This window comes from Procambarus clarkii, chromosome 38, assembly GCF_040958095.1.
Source record: "Procambarus clarkii isolate CNS0578487 chromosome 38, FALCON_Pclarkii_2.0, whole genome shotgun sequence".
Lineage (NCBI taxonomy): Eukaryota > Metazoa > Arthropoda > Malacostraca > Decapoda > Cambaridae > Procambarus > Procambarus clarkii.
The window spans coordinates 9,570,772-9,596,462 of NC_091187.1; the positions used below are offsets into that span (position 1 = coordinate 9,570,772).

Below are 25,691 nucleotides of genomic sequence, written 5' to 3' on the forward strand. Positions count from 1 at the left end.
GCCTTGACAAGGACAGGAAGCTGGTGGCTTGTCAAAGGTCCCTTCATTTGCCCTGATGAACGGTTTTGAATGTTAAATCTGTCTTCGGAGCAGTTCTTTTCAAAACGTATCATCGCAAAGAGTCGACTGCACTCCAGACTGATTGACACAAACTTGGAAAAGCAGTTGTGAGTAGTATAAAATATAACATGGCTGGTATTGAGAGGAGCCGGTCGGCCGAGCGGACAGCACGCTGGACTTGTGATCCTGTGGTCCTGGGTTCGATCCCAGGCGCCGGCGAGAAACAATGGGCAGAGTTTCATTCACCCAATGCCCCTGTTACCTAGCAGTAAAATAGGTACCTGGGTGTTAGTCAGCTGTCACGGGCTGCTTCCTGGGGAGTGGAGGCCTGGTCGAGGACCTGAAATCATCTCAAGATAACCTCAAGATAGCATTATCATTAATACCAGCTAACATGGCATGCCTCACAATAGCAGTTCCAGCCATCACGTTAGGGGCGAGTTAATTAAATGTTTGACCAAATAGAGCAAGCAAATTTTTTAGGGATAATTTTGTATGGCCCGTGAATGACGCTGTAAATACCCAAATGGCCCTTGGCAGAAGCAACCCGTTCTCGCAAATTTAATAAGTCAATATTGACTTATTAAATATGTGCATAGGTGACATACTTAACATAATAGTTTCCCTTGAAAATCTTCATAGAAAACACCGACCTTACCTAACCTACTTAGTATGTTAAGATAAGCATCTTATTGCTTCGTAATTACAATTATTACCTAACCTATACCTATAATAGGTTAAGTATCAATTGTAATTACGAAGCTATAAGATGCTTATTTTAACATACTAAGTAGGTTAGGTAAGGTCGGTGTTTTCTATGAAGCTTTTCAAGGGAAACTATTATGTTTAGTATGTCACCTATGCACGCAACTAATAAGTCAATATTGACTTATTAAATTTGCGAGAACGGGTTGGGCAGAATAAAAGAGTTCCCACCCTTATTGTAGAGGAAAGATACAGTATTTTAAAACCTTTGAAAATATAAAAATTATACACATGATATATTTCAAAATTTCATTTAATTTCAAAATCACTTGCTTATTACTTGCATTATCTAAAGTATTACGAATTCTTTTTATATTAATGATGGACCTTTGTGTAGGCCTATATAATACTATATTAAAATTGTGTTATTTGTATAGTATAGATTCAGTTTCTTATATTTTAGGATTAACAAATAATTATAGAATTTTATGGGTTCTGAACATTGCCATTGGCTTGTCAGTTAATATGCTTTATTCTAAATTATTTTGCCGTATTGTTTATAAGAGTACAAAGTTTTACTGTATATATATATACAAATTGTTTTAATAAATCTTTGTTTATTTTCAGGGGCCAGATTCACGAAGGAGTTACACAAGCACTTACGAACCTGTGCATCTTTTCTCAATCTTTGGCTGCTTTGTTTACAATTATTAAACAGTTAATGAGCTCCGAAGCACCAGGAGGCTGTTTATAACAATAACAACAGTTGATTGGCAAGTTTTCATGATTGTAAACTGTTTAATAAATGTAACCAAAGCCGTCAAAGATTGAGGAAAGATGTACACGTTCGTAAGTGCTTGCGTAACTGCTTCGTGAATCTGGGTCCAGATGTCTATCTATTGTACACTACATTTTTTTTTATTATGGCAATACTGTTCTGTCGTTGCGTATGTGTATGATATAAATAAGTAGTTTATTTTTTAGTTTATTAAATAAAGTTTTAATAAATAAATTAAATTTAATAAAGTTTAAATAAAATTTAGTTTATTAAATAAAATAAGTTTATTTTGTGGTACTCAATTGATCAATTTTTTTCAAGATTCATATGAACTTTGACCTGACTGATGGGGTTCTGGGAGTTGTTCTACTGCCCAAGCCCGGCCCGAGGCCAGGCTTGACTTGTGAGAGTTTGGTCCACCAGGCTGTTGCTTGGAGCGGCCCGCAGGCCCACATATACAAAGTTTTACTTTGATCATTACCCCACATTTCTCTTAACTAACATTAGAAAACCACCTCTTGAGTCAAGAGTGATACGTTTTAGACTACACAATGAAACTGCTATAGACAATTTTATAACTGCTGCTGATAATGTCAACTGGGAGTCCGAGTTAGGTAACATAGTGGACATCAACCTAGCAGTGCAATCTTTTCTTCAAAAAACTCTTAGCCTTTATAATACCCACTGTCCTATGCTTACAAAACAAGTCACAACCAAAAGGCTTAACAATCCCTGGCTTACAAAGGGAATACTTAAATCTATTAATAAAAAACATGACCTTGAGAAGAAGTATAGGTTAGGAATTGTCTCCAAAGAATTCTCAAAGAATTACTCATTATTGCTGTCTAAGATAATTAGACGAGCCAAAACTAAATACTACGAAGATAAATTTACCCAAATAAAGAGCAACATTAAACAAACTTGGAGAACCATTTCTCAAATATTGGGATCAAAGAAGTCTTTAAATAACAAACCGACTCCTGTCTAATAACGATGGTCAGCTTTCATCCTCTGATACTGCTATTGAGTTCAATAGGTTCTTCTCTTCCATTGGTTCATCCCTTGCAAATGATATTCCATCTTCCAGTACTGACATTAATGACTATCTTTCAGGTAACTATCCACAGTCTCTGTACCTAAAGCCTATTAATTCCACTGACGTCAATGAGATAATCCTTTCCCTTAAAACCAAGTCTGGTGCCCTTGAGGAGATACCAACTTTAATTTACAAAAAAGCCTCCAGATCTTTAGCCCCTGCTATTGCTTTGCTCTTCAACAAGTCACTTGAACTCCAAACCTTCCCAGATATTCTAAAAAAAAGCGAGAGTAACGCCTGTCCACAAATGTGATAATCTCACAGATGTTAACAACTACAGACCTATATCTATCCTGCCAAACTTGTCAAAAATTTTTGAAAAACTAATCTATAAGCAGCTTTACTCATATCTAGCCAAACTCAATATACTTAGCCCTTGCCAATATGGCTTCAGACCCAAAAAAAGCACTAACGATGCACTTATTAGTATGCTTAACTCGATTCATACAGCTCTTGATAAAAATGAGTTCCCTGTTGGGTTGTTTGTGGACCTGCGTAAAGCTTTTGATACTGTCAACCACCAAAACCTTCTTCTTAAATTACATCATTATGGAGTCAGAGGACACTCCCTACAATACCTCGAGTCCTACCTTACTGACAGGCTCCAATATGTTTCTGTGAATAATACAATTTCTCCCACCCTACCCATCAACATTGGTGTTCCCCAGGGCAGCATACTTGGCCCTCTCCTCTTTCTCATCTACATTAATGACCTTCCAAATGCCTCCCAACACCTCAAACCAATTCTATTTGCTGACGACACAACCTTCATTTACTCCAGTCCTGATCCCCTTGCTCTAAATGCCACAGTAAATACTGAGCTAAATAAAGTACATCTGTGGCTAACTGCCAACAAACTCACCCTTAACATTGACAAAACTTTCTATATTCTGTTTGGCAATAAATCCTCTAATCAAATAAATCTCAAAATAAACAATACCCAAATTTGTAACAAATTAGATGGCAATTTCCTTGGCATTCTCATTGACCACAAGCTGAATTTCCAGGGACACATTCTAAACATATCAAAAAAAGTTTCAAAAACTGTTGGCATTCTTTCTAAGATCAGATATTATGTACCTCGCCCTGCCCTGGTGACTCTATTACTCCCTTATCTATCCATATCTCAACTATGGTATTTGTGCTTGGGGTTCTACTACCCAAAATCATTTACGTCCTCTAATTACTCAACACAAAGCTGCTATTAGGACAATATCCAACTCTGGCCCCAGACATCACTCGGTACTCCTACTCAAATCTCTGAATATGTTAGACATTAAGTCACTGCACATTCTCTCATGTGTATTATACATATATAAAACGCTGAACTATAATGCCAATCCTGATCTCAAAAGCTTCATAAAAGGTTGTAACAGAACCCATGCGCACCACACCAGAAATAAATACAGTTTTGATATTCCTAGAGTATGACTTAATCAAACTAGAAATGCTCTACAAATCAAGGGGCCCAGAATGTGGAATGACCTTCCCAACCATGTTAAAGACTGTACCTCTCTCAACCAGTTTAAGATAAAAACTAAACACTACCTAATAAATTCCCTGTAACCTACCTTACCCCTCTATTGTCAACCCATGTCTGTTTTCTTAAACAACGCTGTTTGTCGACCTAATTATATTTGTGCTGCTTTTTCAGCCATGTTCTCCCCCTTTTTATCTTTATTTGTTCAACACATTTTATTCTTTATACTCAATTAGTATTAAGTTTTAGTCATTAATTTTTTTCATGCCCGAAACGCTTTGCGTAATAGTGGCTTTAGGCTTTGTATGTACTAGCTCTATCTATAAATCCATCAAATTTTGTAAAATCTCTTGTATGTATGTACTTTACCTGAATAAACATTTATTATTTATTTACCTATCTTCACTACATTACATTTGGTTGGGTTAAACTCTAACAACCACTTGTTCGACCATTCCTTCAACTTGTCTAGGTCTTCTTGAAGCCTCAAACAGTCCTCTTCTGTTTTAATCCTTCTCATAATTTTAGCATCGTCCGCAAACATTGAGAGAAATGAATCGATACCCTCCGGGAGATCATTTACATATATCAGAAACAAGATAGGACCGAGTACAGAGCCCTGTGGGACTCCACTGGTGACTTCACGCCAATCGGAGGTCTCACCCCTCACCGTAACTCTCTGCATCCTATTGCTTAGGTACTCCCTTATCCACTGGAGCACCTTAACAGCTACACCTGCCTGTCTCTCCAGCTTATGTACCAGCCTCTTATGCGGTACTGTGTCAAAGGCTTTCCGACAATCCAAGAAAATGCAGTCCGCCCAGCCCTCTCTTTCTTGCTTAATCTTTGACACCATTATTAATTTATTTAGCTCAAGAGCGAGGCAAAGAACCGGTTCTAAGTTTGCCCTGCAAGATGGCACTCCCAAGGAATATGAAGTTGCATTACATTGCAACCTTTCAACGCGATGAATTAGTTGCTTGTGTGTGTTCATTAGGCAATGTTTGTTCTGCCGAGAGGCTGTTCCTTCTTAAGCTGGTATTGTTCTGCAAATATCAGTATTGTTATTGTGGAACATTTATGTTAATATGAGAGAGAGAGAGAGAGAGAGAGAGAGAGAGAGAGAGAGAGAGAGAGAGAGAGAGAGAGAGAGAGAGAGAGAGAGAGAGAGAGAGAGGATATAGAGGAGAAGCTGTTACCCATGCAGCAGGTCAATATGGAGGAGATGCTGTTACCCATGCAGCAGGTCAATATGGAGGGAGAAGCTGTTACCCATGCAGCAGATCAATATGGAGGGATAAGCTGTTACCCATGCAGCAGATCAATATGGAGGAGAAGCTGTTACCCATGCAGCAGATCAATATGGAGGGATAAGCTGTTACCCATGCAGCAGGTCAATATGGAGGAGAAGCTGTTACCCATGCAGCAGATCAATATGGAGGGATAAGCTGTTACCCATGCAGCAGATCAATATGGAGGGATAAGCTGTTACCCATGCAGCAGGTTGATATGGAGGGAGAAGCTGTTACCCATGCAGCAGATCAATATGGAGGGATAAGCTGTTACCCATGCAGCAGATCAATATGGAGGGATAAGCTGTTACCCATGCAGCAGATCAATATGGAGGAGAAGCTGTTACCCATGCAGCAGGTCTATATGGTGGAGAAGCTGTTACCCATGCAGCAGGTCAATATGGAGGGATAAGCTGTTACCCATGCAGCAGGTCAATATGGAGGGATAAGCTGTTACCCATGCAGCAGGTCAATATGGAGGAGAAGCTGTTACCCATGCAGCAGGTCAATATGGAGGGAGAAGCTGTTACCCATGCAGCAGGTCAATATGGAGGGAGAAGCTGTTACCCATGCAGCAGGTCTATATGGTGGAGAAGCTGTTACCCATGCAGCAGGTCTATATGGTGGAGAAGCTGTTACCCATGCAGCAGGTCAATATGGAGGAGAAGCTGTTACCCATGCAGCAGGTCAATATGGAGGAGAAGCTGTTACCCATGCAGCAGGTCGATATGGAGGAGAAGCTGTTACCCATGCAGCAGGTCAATATGGAGGAGAAGCTGTTACCCATGCAGCAGGTCAATATGGAGGAGAAGCTGTTACCCATGCAGCAGGTCTATATGGAGGGAGAAGCTGTTACCCATGCAGCAGGTCTATATGGAGAAGCTGTTACCCATGCAGCAGGTCTATATGGAGAAGCTGTTACCCATGCAGCAGGTCTATATGGGGGGAGAAGCTGTTACCCATGCAGCAGGTCTATATGGGGGGAGAAGCTGTTACCCATGCAGCAGGTCAATATGGGGGGAGAAGCTGTTACCCATGCAGCAGGTCTATATGGGGGGAGAAGCTGTTACCCATGCAGCAGGTCAATATGGAGGAGAAGCTGTTACCCATGCAGCGTTACCATTTTAACAAATGCCAAAGAAGAATGGGAGGAGCCTGACGGCTCAGTGGACAGCACTCGGGATTCGTAGTCCTGAGATTCCGGGTTCCATCCCCGACGGAGGCGGAAAAAATGGGCAGTTTCTTTCAGCCTGATGGCCCTGTTCACCTAGCAGTCAATAGGTACCTGGGAGTTAGACAGCTGCCACGGGCTGCTGCTCACACGGTCCTCATGGTGTCTCAAAGCGCTTCTACAAAACAATAACAAATAATGATATCTTACCAGACGACCGGGCCGCGGGGACACTAAGCCCCGGAAGCACCTCAAGGAAGCAAGGTACCATAGCTCATCCGTCAGGTGGAAAATGAAATCTTTCCTCCAGTGCGAAATTAAACTTTTATTTTAGTCAAAATCTGCATAAAAATGAATACAATTTTTTAATGAATATATAAAAAATTGTGAATTTGCCTAAGTCAGTTTAACATAGAAGAAAATATATACATTGAAGGAATTATTATTTTTCATTTCCACCATTTTTTCAATAACTGGAAAAATTGGAGACTGTCCGAATATTGGTGGGTTATCTTGGGGTTATCTTGAGGTTTATCTTGGGGTTATCTTGAGGTTTATCTTGGGGTTATCTTGAGGTTTATCTTGGGGTTATCTTGAGGTTTATCTTGGGGTTATCTTGAGGGTTATCTTGCGGGTTATCTTGAGGGTTATCTTGCGGGTTATCTTGAGGTTGTCTCGTGGTTATCTTGCGGGTTATCTTGTGGTTATCTTGGGATTATCTTGTGGTTATCTCGGGGTTATCTTAGGTTTATCTTGAGGTTATCTTGGGTTATATTGAGGTTATTTTAGGGTTATCTTGAGGGTAATCTAGAGGTTATCTTTGGGTTATCTTGAGGATATCCCGAGTTATCTTGAGGTTATCTTGGGGCTATCTTGTGGTTATCTTGGGTTATCTTGAGGTTATCTTGTGGTTATTTTGGGGTTATCTTAAGTTTATCTTGGGGGTTATCTTTAGGTTATCTTAGGTTTATCTTGAGGTTATCTTGGGTTATATTGAAGTTATCTTAGGGTTATCTAGAGGTTATCTTGTGGTTATTATGAGGTTATCTTGAAATTATCTCAGGGTAATCCTCAGGTTATCATAGGGTTATCTTGAGGTTATCTCGTGGTTATCTTGAGGTTATCTTGAGGGTTATCTTTAGGTTATCTTTGAGTTATCTGGAAGTTATCTTGACGTAATCTTGGGGGTTATCATGAGATTATCTTGTGATTATCGTGTGGGCTATCTTCTGGTTATCATGAGATTATCTTCAGGTTTTCTTAGGGTTATCTTTAGATGATTTGGGGCAGTTTAGGGTTATCATGAGGTTATCTTGGGGTTATCATGAGGTTATCTTAGGGTTATCTTGAGGATAACTTGGGGTTATCTTGAGATGATTTGGTGGAAGTTTAGGGTTATCATGAGGTAATCTTGTGGTTATCTTGAGGATAACTTGGGGGTTAAATTGAGATGATTTGGTGGCAGTTTAGGGTTATCATGAGGTTATCTTGTGGTTATCTTGAGGATAACTTGGGGTTAAATTGAGATGATTTGGTGGCAGTTTAGGGTTATCATGAGGTTATTTTGGGGGTTATATAGAGGTAATCTTGGGGTTATCTTGAGGGTTATCTTGAGATGATTTCGCGGCCCGGGCCTCCACCGTTGTGCTACTCATCCCCAGGAAGCAGCAGCTGTCTAAAACTCCCAGGTACCTATTGACTGCTGCTAGGGTGAACAGGTGCATCAGGGGTGAAAGCAGCTCCGCCCGTCACCACGCCCTCCTGACGCAGGTGAGGGGAGAAGGTACCTAATGACTGCTAGGGTGAACAGGAGCATCAGGGGTGAAAGCAGCTCCGCCCGTCACCACGCCCTCCTGACGCAGGTAAGGGGAGACATGTTTGGGTCGGTTGTAGGGCGGGGCCGCCGTGTTGACATTCAGTCACCTCTCAGACGTGGTCGCGGGCGGTCGCGTCGCTCTCGCTCCAGGTTCTTCCCCCCACCCACTCCTTCAGCGGAACCTTTTGGGCGTTCCCGCGGGATATCCCGCCACGGGACACGGGTCCCCTGGGACTGCATGGGGATATAGAGTCCCCCGCGGCTCTAAGTTCTTGGAATCAACTCATAGACTTTAATATATCGTGATATCTTGAATGGCACAGTCACTTGCTTTACGTTAACGATTTTGTTCTATGTTGGGAAGCTCTTAAGCGCAAAGCTTATAAGTTACGACAAGTTGAGCATACTTAATTAAGTGCGGATATAAGTGGCGTTGCAGTAACTTAACAGTTTATTATGTAAACGAGACTGATATTACTGGTCTAGGCTGACCAGCCCCAAGACTCTCCATCAAGGATCATATTATATCTCTCAAGATCCGGATTCTGGCTCTCAAGATCCGGATTCTGGCTCTCAAGATCCGGATTCTGGCTCTCAAGATCCGGATTCTGGCGCCAGAACGCCCTTGGTGGGCCTGACCGTCTCTCCTGAAGACTGCTTTCAGGCCGTCAGGCTGGTGCTTCAGTCAGTCTGGTGCTTCAATCAGTCTGGTGCTTCAGTCAGTCTGGTGCTTCAGTCAGTCTGGTGCTTCAGTCAGCCTGGTGCTTCAGTCAATCTGGTGCTTCAGTCAGTCTGGTGCTTCAGTCAGCCTGGTGCTTCAGATAGCCTGGTGCTTCAGTCAGTCTGGTGCTTCAGTCAGTCTGGTGCTTCAGACAGTCTGGTGCTTCAGTCAGTCTTGTGCTTCAGACAGTCTGGTGCTTCAGTCAGTCTGGTGCATCAGTCAGTCTGGTGCTTCAGTCAGTCTTGTGCTTCAGACAGTCTGGTGCTTCAGTCAGTCTGGTACTTCAGTCAGTCTGGTGCATCAGTCAGTCTGGTGCTTCAGTCAGTCTTGTGCTTCAGACAGTCTGGTGCTTCAGACAGTCTGGTGCTTCAGTCAGTCTGGTGCTTCAGACAGTCTGGTGCTTCAGACAGTCTGGTGCTTCAGTCAGTCTGGTGCTTCAGACAGTCTGGTGCTTCAGTCAGTCTGGTGCTTCAGACAGTCTGGTGCTTCAGACAGTCTGGTGCTTCAGACAGTCTGGTGCTTCAGTCAGTCTGGTGCTTCAGTCAGTCTTGTGCTTCAGACAGTCTGGTGCTTCAGACAGTCTGGTGCTTCAGACAGTCTGGTGCTTCAGACAGTCTGGTGCTTCAGACAGTCTGGTGCTTCAGACAGTCTGGTGCTTCAGTCAGTCTGGTGCTTCAGACAGTCTGGTGCTTCAGGCAGTCTGGTGCTTCAGACAGTCTGGTGCTTCAGTCAGTCTGGTGCTTCAGACAGTCTGGTGCTTCAGTCAGTCTTGTGCTTCAGACAGTCTGGTGCTTCAGACAGTCTGGTGCTTCAGACAGTCTGGTGCTTCAGTCAGTCTGGTGCTTCAGACAGTCTGGTGCTTCAGACAGTCTGGTGCTTCAGACAGTCTGGTGCATCAGTCAGTCTGGTGCTTCAGTCAGTCTGGTGCTTCAGACAGTCTGGTGCTTCAGACAGTCTGGTGCTTCAGACAGTCTGGTGCATCAGTCAGTCTGGTGCTTCAGTCAGTCTTGTGCTTCAGTCAGTCTAGTGCTTCAGTCTGGTGCTTCAGACAGTCTGGTGCTTCAGTCTGGTGCTTCAGTCAGTCTGGTGCTTTAGTCAGTCTGGTGCTTCAGTCAGTCTGGTGCTTCAGTCAGTCTGATGGTTCAGTCAGTCTGGTGCTTCAGTCAGCCTGGTGCTTCAGTCAATCTGGTGCTCAGTCAGTCTTGTGCTTCAGACAGTCTGGTGCTTCAGACAGTCTGGTGCTTCAGACAGTCTGGTGCATCAGTCAGTCTGGTGCTTCAGTCAGTCTTGTGCTTCAGACAGTCTGGTGCTTCAGTCAGCCTGGTGCTTCAGTCAGTCTGGTGCTTCAGTCTGGTGCTTCAGACAGTCTGGTGCTTCAGTCTGGTGTTTCAGTCAGTCTGGTGCTTTAGTCAGTCTGGTGCTTCAGTCAATCTGGTGCTTCAGTCAGTCTGATGGTTCAGTCAGTCTGGTGCTTCAGTCAGCCTGGTGCTTCAGTCAGTCTGGTGCTTCAGTCAGTCTGGTGCTTCAGTCAGTCTGGTGCTTCAGTCAGTCTTGTGCTTCAGACAGTCTGGTGCTTCAGTCAGTCTGGTGCTTCAGTCAGTCTGGTGCTTCAGTCAGTCTGGTGCTTCAGTCAATCTGGTGATTCAGTCAGTCTTGTGCTTCAGTCAGTCTGGTGCTTCAGACAGTCTGATGCTTCAGTCAGTCTGGTGCTTCAGTCAGTCTGGTGCTTCAGTCAGTCTTGTGCTTCAGTCAGTCTTGTGCTTCAGTCAGTCTGGTGCTTCAGTCTGATGCTTCAGTCTGGTGCTTCAGTCAGTCTGGTGCTTCAGTCAATCTGGTGCTTCAGTCAATCTGGTGCTTCAGTCAGTCTGGTGCTTCAGTCAGTCTTGTGCTTCAGTCAGTCTGGTGCTTCAGACAGTCTGGTGCTTCATTCTGGTGCTTCAGTCAGTCTGGTGCTTCAGTCAATCTGGTGCTTCAGTCAGTCTGGTGCTTCAGTCAGTCTGGTGCTTCAGTCAATCTGGTGCTTCAGTCAGTCTGGTGCTTCAGTCAGTCTTGTGCTTCAGTCAGTCTGGTGCTTCAGTCTGATGCTTCAGTCTGGTGCTTCAGTCAGTCTGGTGCTTCAGTCAATCTGGTGCTTCAGTCAATCTGGTGCTTCAGTCAGTCTGATGGTTCAGTCAGTCTGGTGCTTCAGTCAGCCTGGTGCTTCAGTCAATCTGGTGCTCAGTCAGTCTTGTGCTTCAGACAGTCTGGTGCTTCAGACAGTCTGGTGCTTCAGACAGTCTGGTGCATCAGTCAGTCTGGTGCTTCAGTCAGTCTTGTGCTTCAGACAGTCTGGTGCTTCAGTCAGTCTGGTGCTTCAGTCAGTCTGGTGCTTCAGACAGTCTGGTGCTTCAGTCTGGTGTTTCAGTCAGTCTGGTGCTTTAGTCAGTCTGGTGCTTCAGTCAATCTGGTGCTTCAGTCAGTCTGATGGTTCAGTCAGTCTGGTGCTTCAGTCAGCCTGGTGCTTCAGTCAGTCTGGTGCTTCAGTCAGTCTGGTGCTTCAGTCAGTCTGGTGCTTCAGTCAGTCTTGTGCTTCAGACAGTCTGGTGCTTCAGTCAGTCTGGTGCTTCAGTCAGTCTGGTGCTTCAGTCAGTCTGGTGCTTCAGTCAATCTGGTGATTCAGTCAGTCTTGTGCTTCAGTCAGTCTGGTGCTTCAGACAGTCTGATGCTTCAGTCAGTCTGGTGCTTCAGTCAGTCTGGTGCTTCAGTCAGTCTTGTGCTTCAGTCAGTCTTGTGCTTCAGTCAGTCTGGTGCTTCAGTCTGATGCTTCAGTCTGGTGCTTCAGTCAGTCTGGTGCTTCAGTCAATCTGGTGCTTCAGTCAATCTGGTGCTTCAGTCAGTCTGGTGCTTCAGTCAGTCTTGTGCTTCAGTCAGTCTGGTGCTTCAGACAGTCTGGTGCTTCATTCTGGTGCTTCAGTCAGTCTGGTGCTTCAGTCAATCTGGTGCTTCAGTCAGTCTGGTGCTTCAGTCAGTCTGGTGCTTCAGTCAATCTGGTGCTTCAGTCAGTCTGGTGCTTCAGTCAGTCTTGTGCTTCAGTCAGTCTGGTGCTTCAGTCTGATGCTTCAGTCTGGTGCTTCAGTCAGTCTGGTGCTTCAGTCAATCTGGTGCTTCAGTCAATCTGGTGCTTCAGTCAGTCTGGTGCTTCAGTCAGTCTTGTGCTTCAGTCAGTCTGGTGCTTCAGACAGTCTGGTGCTTCATTCTGGTGCTTCAGTCAGTCTGGTGCTTCAGTCAGTCTGGTGCTTCAGTCAGTCTGGTGCTTCAGTCAGTCTGGGGCTTCAGGCACAACTAGTGGCAATATTTATATACAAATTCGTAAAGAAGAAACGTGTTTGTAACATTTGTTATTAATTTGTTCAGGTGATTCAAAGAACTGTTGTGGCGAGCAGCTGATAGTTGATATAGTGACGCAAATCAAACCAACTGTAGTGACGCAGCCTTGCGTCATTTAGTGACGCGAGAATAATAGTGTGTTAAGAGATATAAGAATAAGCTAAAAATTGAATATTGAGTTCAAATATCGAAAAAAATTCTTCGTTGGAGGCTAGACTATGATAATAATATATACTTATTATAATCGTGTAGAATGATGCTACGAGATGTTATAAAGACGCTGGTAATGACGCAATGACGCAAGAATAAACAGTTAGACGGAATTCGAGGAGAAGCCTCGTCTGATTTGCTTCCGAAGGAGACAAAATTTGTCTATAGTGCTTTTGGATGAAATGGCGCAGAAAATGGTATTTTTGAGGGCTAATGATTGATGAAATTTGGGTGTTAATGGGCGAGTGAAGTCCTCAAAGGCGAGGTGTGCCTGGGACTGGAGGTGAAGGGCACGATGTATGAGGCTGTGGAAGCCACAGGGACTCCAAACCTGCTGTCATTGCGAGATATGAGCGGCGCCACACGCTGCCTGCAGGTGTGAAGCCTCGTGCACACACCCGCTACCCCCAGACATCTAAAGAGTCAGCTAGCTGCGCCTGCAGGTGTAGGGGCGGAACATGAGGGAGATACGAACCCCGTGGAAACCTACGCCCCGCAGCCGGAGAAGATGGCAGAAGATTCTTGTGGTCGTAGTAGGAATAGGGGCAAGCATGGCGGCAAGCAGCGAACTCCCGGACCGGGAGTGTTGCGACTCGGCCCCGCCTCCTCCCCCTCACTATCTCACAGTCACCTCCACCTCCTCATCATCCACCTCACAACCCCCCACACATGGTGAGTATAACCCCCCTCCCCCCCCCGCCATCGTCATTAATACCGTATACATCAACCTGGTATGAATACCAGCGTATACATAGTGTTGTATGTGTGTTTTATGTATCATTACTCATGTGTGTATATTGGGATCACGCTAGGCTATCTTGTGAAGGCAGCACTGGTTATCTTGGGGTTATCGTGGGGTTATCTTGAGGTTATCTTGTGATTATCTTGAGGTTATCGTGGGGTTATCTTGGGGTTATCTTGAGGTTATCTCGTGAAGGCAGCAGTGGTCAAGACCAGTGGTTGTGTCAAGGGTGTCAAGTGGTTGTGTCAAGGGTGTCAAGACCAGTGGTTGTGTCAAGGGTGTCAAGACCAGTGTTTGTGTCAAGGGTGTCAAGAGCAGTAGTTGTGTCAAGGGTGTCAAGTGGTTGTGTCAAGGGTGTCAAGACCAGTGTTTGTGTCAAGGGTGTCAAGAGCAGTGGTTGTGTCAAGGGTGTCAAGACCAGTGTTTGTGTCAAGGGTGTCAAGAGCAGTAGTTGTGTCAAGGGTGTCAAGTGGTTGTGTCAAGGGTGTCAAGTGGTTGTGTCAAGGGTGTCAAGACCAGTGGTTGTGTCAAGGGTGTCAAGACCAGTGGTTGTGTCAAGGGTGTCAAGTGGTTGTGTCAAGGGTGTCAAGTGGTTGTGTCAAGGGTGTCAAGACCAGTGGTTGTGTCAAAGGTGTCAAGTGGTTGTGTCAAGGGTGTCAAGACCAGTGGTTGTGTCAAGGGTGTCAAGAACAGTGGTTGTATCAAAGGTGTCAAGTGGTTGTGTCAAGGGTGTCAAGACCAGTGGTTGTGTCAAGGGTGTCAAGTGGTTGTGTCAAGGGTGTCAAGTGGTTGTGTCAAGGGTGTCAAGAGCAGTAGTTGTGTCAAGGGTGTCAAGTGGTTGTGTCAAGGGTGTCAAGACCAGTGTTTGTGTCAAGGGTGTCAAGAGCAGTGGTTGTGTCAAGGGTGTCAAGACCAGTGTTTGTGTCAAGGGTGTCAAGAGCAGTAGTTGTGTCAAGGGTGTCAAGTGGTTGTGTCAAGGGTGTCAAGAGCAGTAGTTGTGTCAAGGGTGTCAAGTGGTTGTGTCAAGGGTGTCAAGTGGTTGTGTCAAGGGTGTCAAGACCAGTGGTTGTGTCAAGGGTGTCAAGACCAGTGGTTGTGTCAAGGGTGTCAAGTGGTTGTGTCAAGGGTGTCAAGACCAGTGGTTGTGTCAAAGGTGTCAAGTGGTTGTGTCAAGGGTGTCAAGACCAGTGGTTGTGTCAAGGGTGTCAAGAACAGTGGTTGTATCAAAGGTGTCAAGTGGTTGTGTCAAGGGTGTCAAGACCAGTGGTTGTGTCAAGGGTGTCAAGTGGTTGTGTCAAGGGTGTCAAGACCAGTGGTTGTGTCAAGGGTGTCAAGACCAGTGGTTGTATCAAAGGTGTCAAGTGGTTGTATCAAAGGTGTCAAGTGGTTGTGTCAAGGGTGTCAAGACCAGTGGTTGTGTCAAGGGTGTCAAGACCAGTGGTTGTGTCAAGGGTGTCAAGTGGTTGTGTCAAGGGTGTCAAGTGGTTGTGTCAAGGGTGTCAAGTGGTTGTGTCAAGGGTGTCAAGTGGTTGTGTCAAGGGTGTCAAGTGGTTGTGTCAAGGGTGTCAAGTGGTTGTGTCAAGGGGCCAAAACAATTACCCGCCAAGTAATTACGGCCCCGCAGAGAGTAGTTACCGCAGAAACCGACTAAACAACGCAATTACCGCAATTTATGGAGGAGTAAAGTTATTTGACCAGGAAGAGGCTCGCCCGCTAGCATTGTTGACATTGTTGCTTCTGTAGACTCGCGTGTTGACCCTAGTTGAGGAAGAGGCTCGCCCACTAGCATTGTTGACATTGTTGCTTCTGTAGACTCGCGTGTTGACCCTAGTTGAGGAAGAGGCTCGCCCGCTAGCATTGTTGACATTGTTGCTTCTGTAGACTCGCGTGTTGACCCCAGTTGAGGAAGAGGCTCGCCCGCTAGCATTGTTGACATTGTTGCTTCTGTAGACTCGCGTGTTGACCCTAGTTGAGGAAGAGGCTCGCCCGCTAGCATTGTTGACAATGTTGCTTCTGTAGACTCGCGTGTTGACCCCAGTTGAGGAAGAGGCTCGCCCGCTAGCATTGTTGACATTGTTGCTTCTGTAGACTCGCGTGTTGACCCTAGTTGAGGAAGAGGCTCGCCCGCTAGCATTGTTGACATTGTTGCTTCTGTAGACTCGCGTGTTGACCCCAGTTGAGGAAGAGGCTCGCCCGCTAGCATTGTTGACATTGTTGCTTCTGTAGACTCGCACGTTGACCCTAGTTGAGGAAGAGGCTCGCCCGCTAGCATTGTTGACATTGTTGCTTCTGTAGACTCGCGTGTTGACCCCAGTTGAGGAAGGGGCTCGCCCGCTAGCATTGTTGACATTGTTGCTTCTGTAGACTCGCGTGTTGACCCTAGTTGAGGAAGAGGCTCGCCCACTAGCATTGTTGACATTGTTGCTTCTGTAGACTCGCGTGTTGACCCCAGTTGAGGAAGAGGCTCGCCCGCTAGCATTGTTGACATTGTTGCTTCTGTTGACTCGCGTGTTGACCCTAGTTGAGGAAGAGGCTCGCCCACTAGCATTGTTGACATTGTTGCTTCTGTAGACTCGCGTGTTGACCCTAGTTGAGGAAGAGGCTCGCCCGCTAGCATTGTTGACATTGTTGCTTCTGAAGACTCGCGTGTTGACCCCAGTTGAGGAAGAGGCTCGCCCGCTAGCATTGTTGACATTGTTGCTTCTGTAGACTCGCACGTTGACCCTAGTTGAGGAAGAGGCTCGCCCGCTAGCATTGTTGACATTGTTGCTTCTGTAGACTCGCGTGTTGACCCTAGTTGAGGAAGAGGCTCGCCCACTAGCATTGTTGACATTGTTGCTTCTGTAGACTCGCACGTTGACCCTAGTTGAGGAAGAGGCTCGCCCGCTAGCATTGTTGACATTGTTGCTTCTGTAGACTCGCATGTTGACCCTAGTTGAGGAAGAGGCTCGCCCGCTAGCATTGTTGACATTGTTGCTTCTGTAGACTCGCACGTTGACCCTAGTTGAGGAAGAGGCTCGCCCGCTAGAATTGTTGACATTGTTGCTTCTGTAGACTCGCACGTTGACCCTAGTTGAGGAAGAGGCTCGCCCGCTAGCATTGTTGACATTGTTGCTTCTGTAGACTCGCATGTTGACCCTAGTTGAGGAAGAGGCTCGCCCGCTAGCATTGTTGACATTGTTGCTTCTGTAGACTCGCACGTTGACCCTAGTTGAGGAAGAGGCTCGCCCGCTAGCATTGTTGACATTGTTGCTTCTGTAGACTCGCGTGTTGACCCTAGTTGAGGAAGAGGCTCGCCCACTAGCATTGTTGACATTGTTGCTTCTGTAGACTCGCACGTTGACCCTAGTTGAGGAAGAGGCTCGCCCGCTAGCATTGTTGACATTGTTGCTTCTGTAGACTCGCATGTTGACCCTAGTTGAGGAAGAGGCTCGCCCGCTAGCATTGTTGACATTGTTGCTTCTGTAGACTCGCACGTTGACCCTAGTTGAGGAAGAGGCTCGCCCGCTAGCATTGTTGACATTGTTGCTTCTGTAGACTCGCACGTTGACCCTAGTTGAGGAAGAGGCTCGCCCGCTAGCATTGTTGACATTGTTGCTTCTGTAGACTCGCATGTTGACCCTAGTTGAGGAAGAGGCTCGCCCGCTAGCATTGTTGACATTGTTGCTTCTGTAGACTCGCACGTTGACCCTAGTTGAGGAAGAGGCTCGCCCGCTAGCATTGTTGACATTGTTGCTTCTGTAGACTCGCGTGTTCTATGTCCACCCTAGACCACGCCCATGTCCCCTAGACCACTCCCATGTCCCCTAGACCACTCCCATGTCCCCTAGACCACTCCCATGTCGGCCTAGAACACTCCCATGTCTCCTAGACCACTCCCTGTGTCCCCTTGACCACTCCCATGTCCCCCTAGACCACTCCCATGTCCCTCTAGACCACTCCCATGTCCCCTAGACCACTCCTATGTCCCCTAGACCACTCCCATGTCCCCCTAGATCACTCCCATGTCCCCTAGATCACTCCCATGTCCCCTAGACCACTCCCATGTCCCCTAGACCACTCCCATGTCCCCTAGACCACGCCCATGTCCCCCTAGACCACTCCCATGTCCCCCTAGACCACTCCCATGTCCCCTAGACCACGCCCATGTCCCCCTAGACCACTCCCATGTCCTTTAGACCACGCCCATGTCCCCCTAGACCACTCCTATGTCCCCCTAAACCACTCCCATGTCCCCTAGACCACTCCCATGTCCCCTAGACCACTCCCATGTCCCCTAGACCACTCCCATGTCCCCTAAACCACTCCCATGTCCCCTAGACCACTCCCATGTCCCCTAGACCACTCCCATGTCCCCCTAGATCACTCCCATGTCCCCTAGACCACTCCCATGTCCACTAGACCACTCCCATGTCCCCTAGACCACTCCCATGTCCTTTAGACCACGCCCATACCCCCCTAGACCACTCCCATGTCCCCTTAGACCACTTCCATGTCCCCTAGACCACGCCCATGTCCCCCTAGACCACTCCCATGTCCCCTAGACCACGCCCATGTCCCCTAGACCACTCCCATGTCCCCCTAGACCACTCCCATGTCCCATAGACCACTCCCATGTCCCCTAGATTACTCCCATGTCCCCTAGACAACTCCCATGTCCCCTAGACCACTCCCATGTCCCCTAGACCACTCTCATGTCCCCTAGACCACTCCCATGTCCCCTAGACCACTCCCATGTCCTCTAGACCACTCCCATGTCCCCTAGACCACGCCCATGTCCCCCTAGACCACTCCCATGTCCTCTAGACCACTCTCATGTCCCCTAGACCACTCCTATGTCCCCTAGACCACTCCCATGTCCCCCTAGATCACTCCCATGTCCCCTAGATCACTCCCATGTCCCCTAGACCACTCCCATGTCCCCTAGACCACTCCCATGTCCCCTAGACCACGCCCATGTCCCCCTAGACCACTCCCATGTCCCCCTAGACCACTCCCATGTCCCCTAGACCACGCCCATGTCCCCCTAGACCACTCCCATGTCCTTTAGACCACGCCCATGTCCCCCTAGACCACTCCTATGTCCCCCTAGGCCACTTCCATGTCCCTCTAGACCACTCCCATGTCCTTTAGACCACGCCCATGTCCCCCTAGACCACGCCCATGTCCCCCTAGACCACTCCCATGTCCCCCTAAACCACTCCCATGTCCCCTAGACCACTCCCATGTCCCCATAGACCACTCCCATGTCCCCCTAGACCACTTCCATGTCCCTCTAGATCACTCCCATGTCCCCCAAGACCACTCCCATGTCCCCCTAGACCACTCCCATGTCCCCTATACCACTCCCATGCCCGCTAGACCACTCCCATATCCCCCTAGATCACTCCCATGTCCCCTATACCACTCCCATGTCCCCTATACCACTCCCATGCCCGCTAGACCACTCCCATGTCCCCCTAGATCACTCCCATGTCCCCTATACCACTCCCATGTCCCCTATACCACTCCCATGCCCGCTAGACCACTCCCATGTCCCCCCAGATCACTCCCATGTCCCCTATACCACTCCCATGCCCGCTAGACCACTTCCATGTCCCCCCAGACCACTCCCATGTCCCCTATACCACTCCCATGCCCGCTAGACCACTCCCATGTCCCCTAGACCACTCCTATGTCCCCTAGACCAGTACCATGTCCCCCCAGATCACTCCCATGTCCCCTAGACCACTCCCATGCCCGCTAGACCTCTCCCATGTCCCCTAGACCACTCCCATGTCCCCTAGACCACTCCTATGTCCCCTAGACCAGTACCATGTCCCCCTAGACCACTCCCATGTCCCCTAGACCACTCCCATGTCCCCTAGACCACTCCCATGTCCCCTAGACCACGCCCATGTCCCCCTAGACCACTCCCATGTCCCCTAGACCACTCCCATGTCCCCTAGACCACTCCCATGTCCCCTAGACCACTCCCATGTCCCCTAGACCACTCCCATGCCCGCTAGACCACTCCCATGCCCCCTAGACCACGCCCATGTCCCCCTACACCACCCCCATGCCCGCTAGACCACGCCCCCCTCTCACCTGATGCGTAATTTTGAGAAGGAAAACTCTTAAAGTTTTGAGGGGAGACTCCATTAAGGTATTAGACCTTTTCTGTTCCTGAGAGAGAGAGAGAGAGAGAGAGAGAGAGAGAGAGAGAGAGAGAGAGAGAGAGAGACAGACAGAGAGAGAGACAGAGAGAGAGACAGACAGACAGAGAGAGAGACAGAGAGAGAGAGAGAGAGAGAGAGAGAGAGAGAGAGAGACAGACAGAGAGAGAGACAGAGAGAGACAGAGACAGACAGCCAGACAGACAGACAGACAGACAGAGACACACACCCAAGGATCGACCACAACACGCAGAGACAACATCATTTGTTTCAGTCAATATAATCCTGCCCCCGAGACCTTCCGGCCAGACGCCACCACAATTGGCCAATGGAAAATCCATATGATCAATGCTATTGGCTAGAGGATAGGCAGCAGCAGGGCTGAGGACAGATGGATAAGCCTCTCCGACATTATCTTGGGGTTATCTTGAGGTTATCTTGGGGTTATCTTGAGGTTATCTTGGGGTTATCTTGAGGTTATCTTGAGGTTATCTTGAGGTTATCTTGGGGTTATATTGAGGTTATCTTGAGGATCTTGAGGTTATTTTGGGGTTATCTTGGGGTTATCTTGAGGATCTTGAGGTTATTTTGGGGTTATCTTGAGGTTATCTTGGGGTTATCTTGAGGATCTTGAGGTTATTTTGGGGTTATCTTGGGGTTATCTTGAGGATCTTGAGGTTATTTTGGGGTTATATTGAGGTTATCTTGAGGTTATCTTGGGGTTATTTGAGGTTATCTTGGGGTTATATTGAGGTTATCTTGGGGTTATCTTGAGGTTATCTTGAGGTTATCTTGGGGTTATTTTGAGGTTATCTTGGGGGTTATCGTGGGGTTATCTTGAGGTTATCTTGGGGTTATCTTGAGGTTATCTTGGGGTTATCTTGGGGTTATCTTGAGGTTATCTTGAGGTTATCTTGGGGGTTATCTTGAGGTTATCTTGGGGTTATCTTGAGGTTATCTTGGGGTTATCTTGAGGTTATCTTGGGGGTTATCTTGAGATTATCTTGAGATTATTTTGGAGTTATCTTGGGGCTATCTTAGGGTTATTTTGGGGTTATCTTGTGGTTATCTTAGGAATATCTTGGGGTTATCTTGAGGTTATCTTGGGGTTATTTTGGGGTTATCATGTGGGTATCTTGGGGTTATTTTGGGGTTATTTGTGGGGTTATCTTGAGGTTATCTTGGGGTTGTCTTGAAGTTATTTGGGGTTATCTTAAGGTTATCATGGGGTTATCTTGAGGTTATCCTGAGGTTACCTTGGGGTTATCTTGAGGTTATCATGGGGTTATCATGAGGTTATCATGGGGATATCTTGGGGTTATCGTGGGGTTATCTTGAGGTTATCTTGGGGGTTATCTTGAGGTTATCTTGAGGCGATCGTGGGGTTATCATGAGGTTATCTTGGGGTTATCGTACAGCCAGTCTGTGTACAGCCAGAAAAATGCAATTATCACTCTACTGAATAGGGCCTTTGTTATATATATATATATATATATATATATATATATATATATATATATATATATATATATATATATATATATATATATATATATATATATATATATATATATATACATATATATATATACATATATACCTAAATATTTCATATATATGAATATATAATATATATAACATTCATATATATGAATATTTCTTCATCTATGAGTTTTCTCACACGAGGACATTCACTCTTATTCTAATTTGCACTTTGATGAGTTTTTCTGAGGCTGTTGAATCGACTCTCTTTCTCCTTCTAATACAGTCTTAACCAGTCACCAGAAGGATTCGAACCCAGACAGCCAGGAACACTACGCACCTTGGCGTACCTTAACCACTCGACCAACCCGTGACTGTACAAAAGACACTGCTAGCCCAGGCTATTTCCCCAACATCCCGACAGCACTCTGCGGTGGTGGGTGACAGGTGTGTGTCAGAGGTGGGAGGGACAAGTGTGTGTCAGGGGGTTACAGAAGCGTGTCAGTGGGGGGACACAGGTGTGTGTGTCAGAGGTGGGAGGGACAAGTGTGTGTCAGGGGGTTACAGAAGCGTGTCAGTGGGGGGACACAGGTGTGTGTCAGGGGGGACATCCCTCGTCTTGTCTAGCAGCAAAATCCGCAGTTTAGGACGTCTGCGCCTGGACCGTATCGTACGCCAACCCAACAACTTGTAAACAAACCCAGCGGACAAGGACGTATTGACGCAAGCATTTCTCTGCGTGCGCTCACACACGCAAGCATGCCCGTGCACGCACACACACACACGTGCACGCACTGCCGGACATTGCGGTGACACCGGACACTAATTAGAGCCGGTTGTGTAAACCACAAGCCCCGGACAACATCGCCACTCAGCGTAGTAAAAGATCCGGCTGCAGTATTGTGTAGTTTCCCCTTCTTATACAGTACTATACTCAATGGGGGAAAGGTGGGGGTACTATCCTAAACTTGGTGGACGGCTAATGGTATAACTTGTCCTCCTACAGCCTGTCCTCCTACAGCCTGTCCTTCTACAGCCTGGCCTCCTACAACCTGTCCTCCTACAGCCTGTCCTCCTACAACCTGTCCTCCTACAGCCTGTATTCCTACAGCCTGTCCTCCTATAGCCTGGCCTCCTACAGCCTGTTCTCCTATAGCCTGTCCTCCTACAGCCTGTCCTTCAACAACCTGTCCTCCTACAGCCTGGCCTCCTACAGCCTGTCCTCCTACAGCCTGTCCTCCTACAACCTGTCCTCCTACAGCCTGTTCTCCTACAGCCTGTCCTCCTACAGCCTGTCCTCCTACAGCCTGTCCTCCTACAGCCTGTCCTCCTACAGCCTGTCCTCCTACACCTGTCTACCTACAGCCTGTCCTCCTACAGCCTGTCCTCTTACAACCTGTCCTCCTACAGCCTGTCCTCCTACAACCTGTCCTCCTACAGCCTGTCCTCCTACAGCCTGTCCTCTTACAACCTGTCCTCCTACAGCCTGTCCTCCTACAACCTGTCCTCCTACAACCTGTCCTCCTACAGCCTGTTCTCCTACAACCTGTCCCCCTACAACCTGTCCTCCTACAGCCTGTCCTCTTACAACCTGTCCTCCTACAACCTGTCCTCCTACAGCCTATCCTCCTACAGCCTGTCCTCCTACAGCCTGGCCTCCTACAACCTGTCCTCCTACAGCCTGGCCTCCTACAGCCTGGCCTCCTACAACCTGTCCTCCTACAGCCTGTCCTCCTATAGCCTGGCCTACAGCCTGTTCTCCTATGGCCTGTCCCCCTACAGCCTGGCCTCCTACAGCCTGTCCTCCTACAGCCTGTCCTCCTACAACCTGTCCTCCTACAGCCTGTTCTCCTACAGCCTGTCCTCCTACAGCCTGTCCTCCTACAGCCTGTCCTCCTACAGCCTGTCCTCCTACAGCCTGTCCTCCTACAGCCTGTCTACCTACAGCCTGTCCTCCTACAGCCTGTCCTCCTACAGCCTGTCCTCCTACAACCTGTCCTCCTACAGCCTGTCTTCCTACAGCCTGTCCTCTTACAACCTGTCCTCCTACAGCCTGTCCTCCTACAACCTGTCCTCCTACAACCTGTCCTCCTACAGCCTGTCCTCCTACAACCTGTCCCCCTACAACCTGTCCTCCTACAGCCTGTCCTCTTACAACCTGTCCTCCTACAACCTGTCCTCCTACAGCCTATCCTCCTACAGCCTGTCCTCCTACAGCCTGGCCTCCTACAACCTGTCCTCCTACAGCCTGGCCTCCTACAGCCTGGCCTCCTACAACCTGTCCTCCTACAGCCTGTCCTCCTACAGCCTGTCCTCCTACAGCCTGTCCTCCTACAGCCTGGCCTCCTACAGCCTGTCCTCCTACAGCCTGTCCTCCTACAGCCTGGCCTCCTACAGCCTGGCCTCCTACAGCCTGTCCTCCTACAACCTGGCCTCCTACAGCCTGTCCTCCTACAGCCTGTCCTTCTACAACCTGTTTTCCTACAACCTGTCCTCCTACAGCCTGTCCTCCTACAGCCTGTCCTCCTACAGCCTGGCCTCCTACAGCCTGTCCTCCTACAGCCTGTCCTCCTACAGCCTGGCCTCCTACAGCCTGTCCTCCTACAGCCTGTCCTCCTACAGCCTGTCCTCCTACAACCTGTCCTCCTACAGCCTGTCCTCCTACAGCCTGTCCTCCTACAGCCTGTCCTCCTACAGCCTGTCCTCCTACAGCCTGTCCTCCTACAGCCTGTCCTCCTACAGCCTGTCCTCCTGCAGCCTGTCCTCCTACAACCTGTCCTCCTACAACCTGTCCTCCTACAACCTGTCCTCCTACAGCCTGGCCTTTTACAGCTTGTCTTCCTACAGTCTGTCCTCCTACAACCTGTCCTCCTACAGCCTGTCCTCCTACAACCTGTCCTCCTACAGCCTGTCTTCCTACAGCCTGTCCTCCTACAACCTGTCCTCCTACAGCCTGTCCTCCTACAACCTGTCCTCCTACAGCCTGGCCTTTTACAGCTTGTCCTCCTACAGCCTGTCCTCCTACAGCTTGTCCTCCTACAGCCTGTCCTCCTACAGCCTGTCCTCCTACAACCTGTCCCCCTACAACCTGTCCTCCTACAGTCTGTCCTCCTACAGCCTGTCCTCCTACAGTCTGTCCTCCTACAACCTGTCCTCCTACAACCTGTCCCCCTACAACCTGTCCTCCTACAGTCTGTCCTCCTACAGCCTGTCCTCCTACAGTCTGTCCTCCTACAACCTGTCCTCCTACAACCTGTCCTCCTACAGCCTGGCCTTTTACTGCTTGTCCTCCTACAGCCTGTCCTCCTACAACCTGTTTTCTTACAACCTGTCCTCCTACAGCCTGGCCTCCTACAGCCTGTCCTCCTACAGTCTGTCCTCCTACAACCTGTCCTCCTACAGTCTGTCCTCCTACAACCTGTCCTCCTACAGCCTGGCCTCCTACAGCCTGTCCTCCTACAGCCTGTCCCCCTGGTGTGAGGTTAGGCCAGCAGAGTCTTTCTAGTGTCTGCTCCGACGCAGAAATCTAAAACTGTATCCCCCCAAAAATCAATGAATAATTCTGAGGCGAGTAAAAAAACGATAGACCCCGACCCTGTAGGGCGCTTACCCGGGGGTGATCACCGTGTGGGGGGAGGTAAAGGGCTCTCTGCCACAGGGAGAGGGTTACAAGGGTCCTCGTAGCGCAGCAGGCTGCGTCTCCTAACATTCTCCACCTGACCTTAAAATGCTCTCGTAACCTGATCTTAAAATGCTAAATAAACCAGTATATACATAGTCAACACCAACAGGGGCATGAGGTGAAAGGAAAACCATGTCACACTATGTCAATTCCAGCCCGGGAGTCGAACCCTGGTGTTGTAAGTGCTGTAAATAGCACACAAGCGAGAGCGGGAGATTCTCCAGCTGGCGTCCAGGAAAAAATATATATATACAGATAAAGCAGGAAAAAATACATATATATACATTATTCAAACATTCCCGGTGTTGGAAACATTTCCTGTAGGCTGGATCGAGCGCATTTTCTCTCAATATAGAAAATGGGATATATGCCAAACATGAAAAATATTATTTGGTTGCTTCTGACTCCATTTTGTCTACTGAGGGACTTAATATGTCTTAAGTTATTAACTTAAGTGTGTGTGGGGGGGAGTTATACAACCCTGCTGCACAACCGCTGTTGTTGTGGTGGCTCAGGATATACAACCCAGGGGCCAGATTCACGAAGTAGTTACGCAAGCACTTACGAACCTATACATCTATTCTCAATCTTTGGCGGCTTTGTTTACAATTATTAAACAGTTAACTAATGAGCTCTGAAGCACCTGGAGGCTGTTTATAACAATAAGAACAGTTGATTGGCAAGTTTTCATGCTTGTAAACTGTTTAATAAATGTAACCAAAGCCGTGAATGATGGAGGAAAGATGTACACGTTAGTAAGTGCTTGCGTAACTGCTTCGTGAATTCAGGCCCCTGGATGAGGTAAAGGTACCAACCTGTCCTCTTAAAAAGAACGTCGCTTTTGGCCGTTTGTCCGTATGGCCGAATTTGGACGTAATTTGAAAATGAAAAAAAAATGAAAATAAATTTGGGATTTTTTTTTTCAACGACAGTAA

General features: G+C 47.5%; 1 protein-coding gene across 3 annotated transcripts in view; it reads left to right on the forward strand.

Moving 5' to 3' along the window:
* Nucleotides 1-8,507: 8,507 nt before the first annotated feature.
* Nucleotides 8,508-25,691, forward strand: part of LOC123748482 (uncharacterized) — a 129,431-nt gene continuing 112,247 nt past the window's right edge. For 2 of the 3 annotated variants that reach the window (XR_011230809.1, XM_069337686.1), the window contains exons 1-2: nucleotides 8,508-8,548; nucleotides 12,513-13,367. Coding sequence is in view for 1 of the 3 variants with exons in the window: in XM_069337686.1 (XP_069193787.1) it covers nucleotides 13,154-13,367 (214 nt within the window). In the remaining 2 variants the exon portion in view is untranslated. The remainder of the gene's footprint in view (nucleotides 8,549-12,512; nucleotides 13,368-25,691) is intronic. The other variant, XR_011230810.1, reaches the window with a different exon arrangement.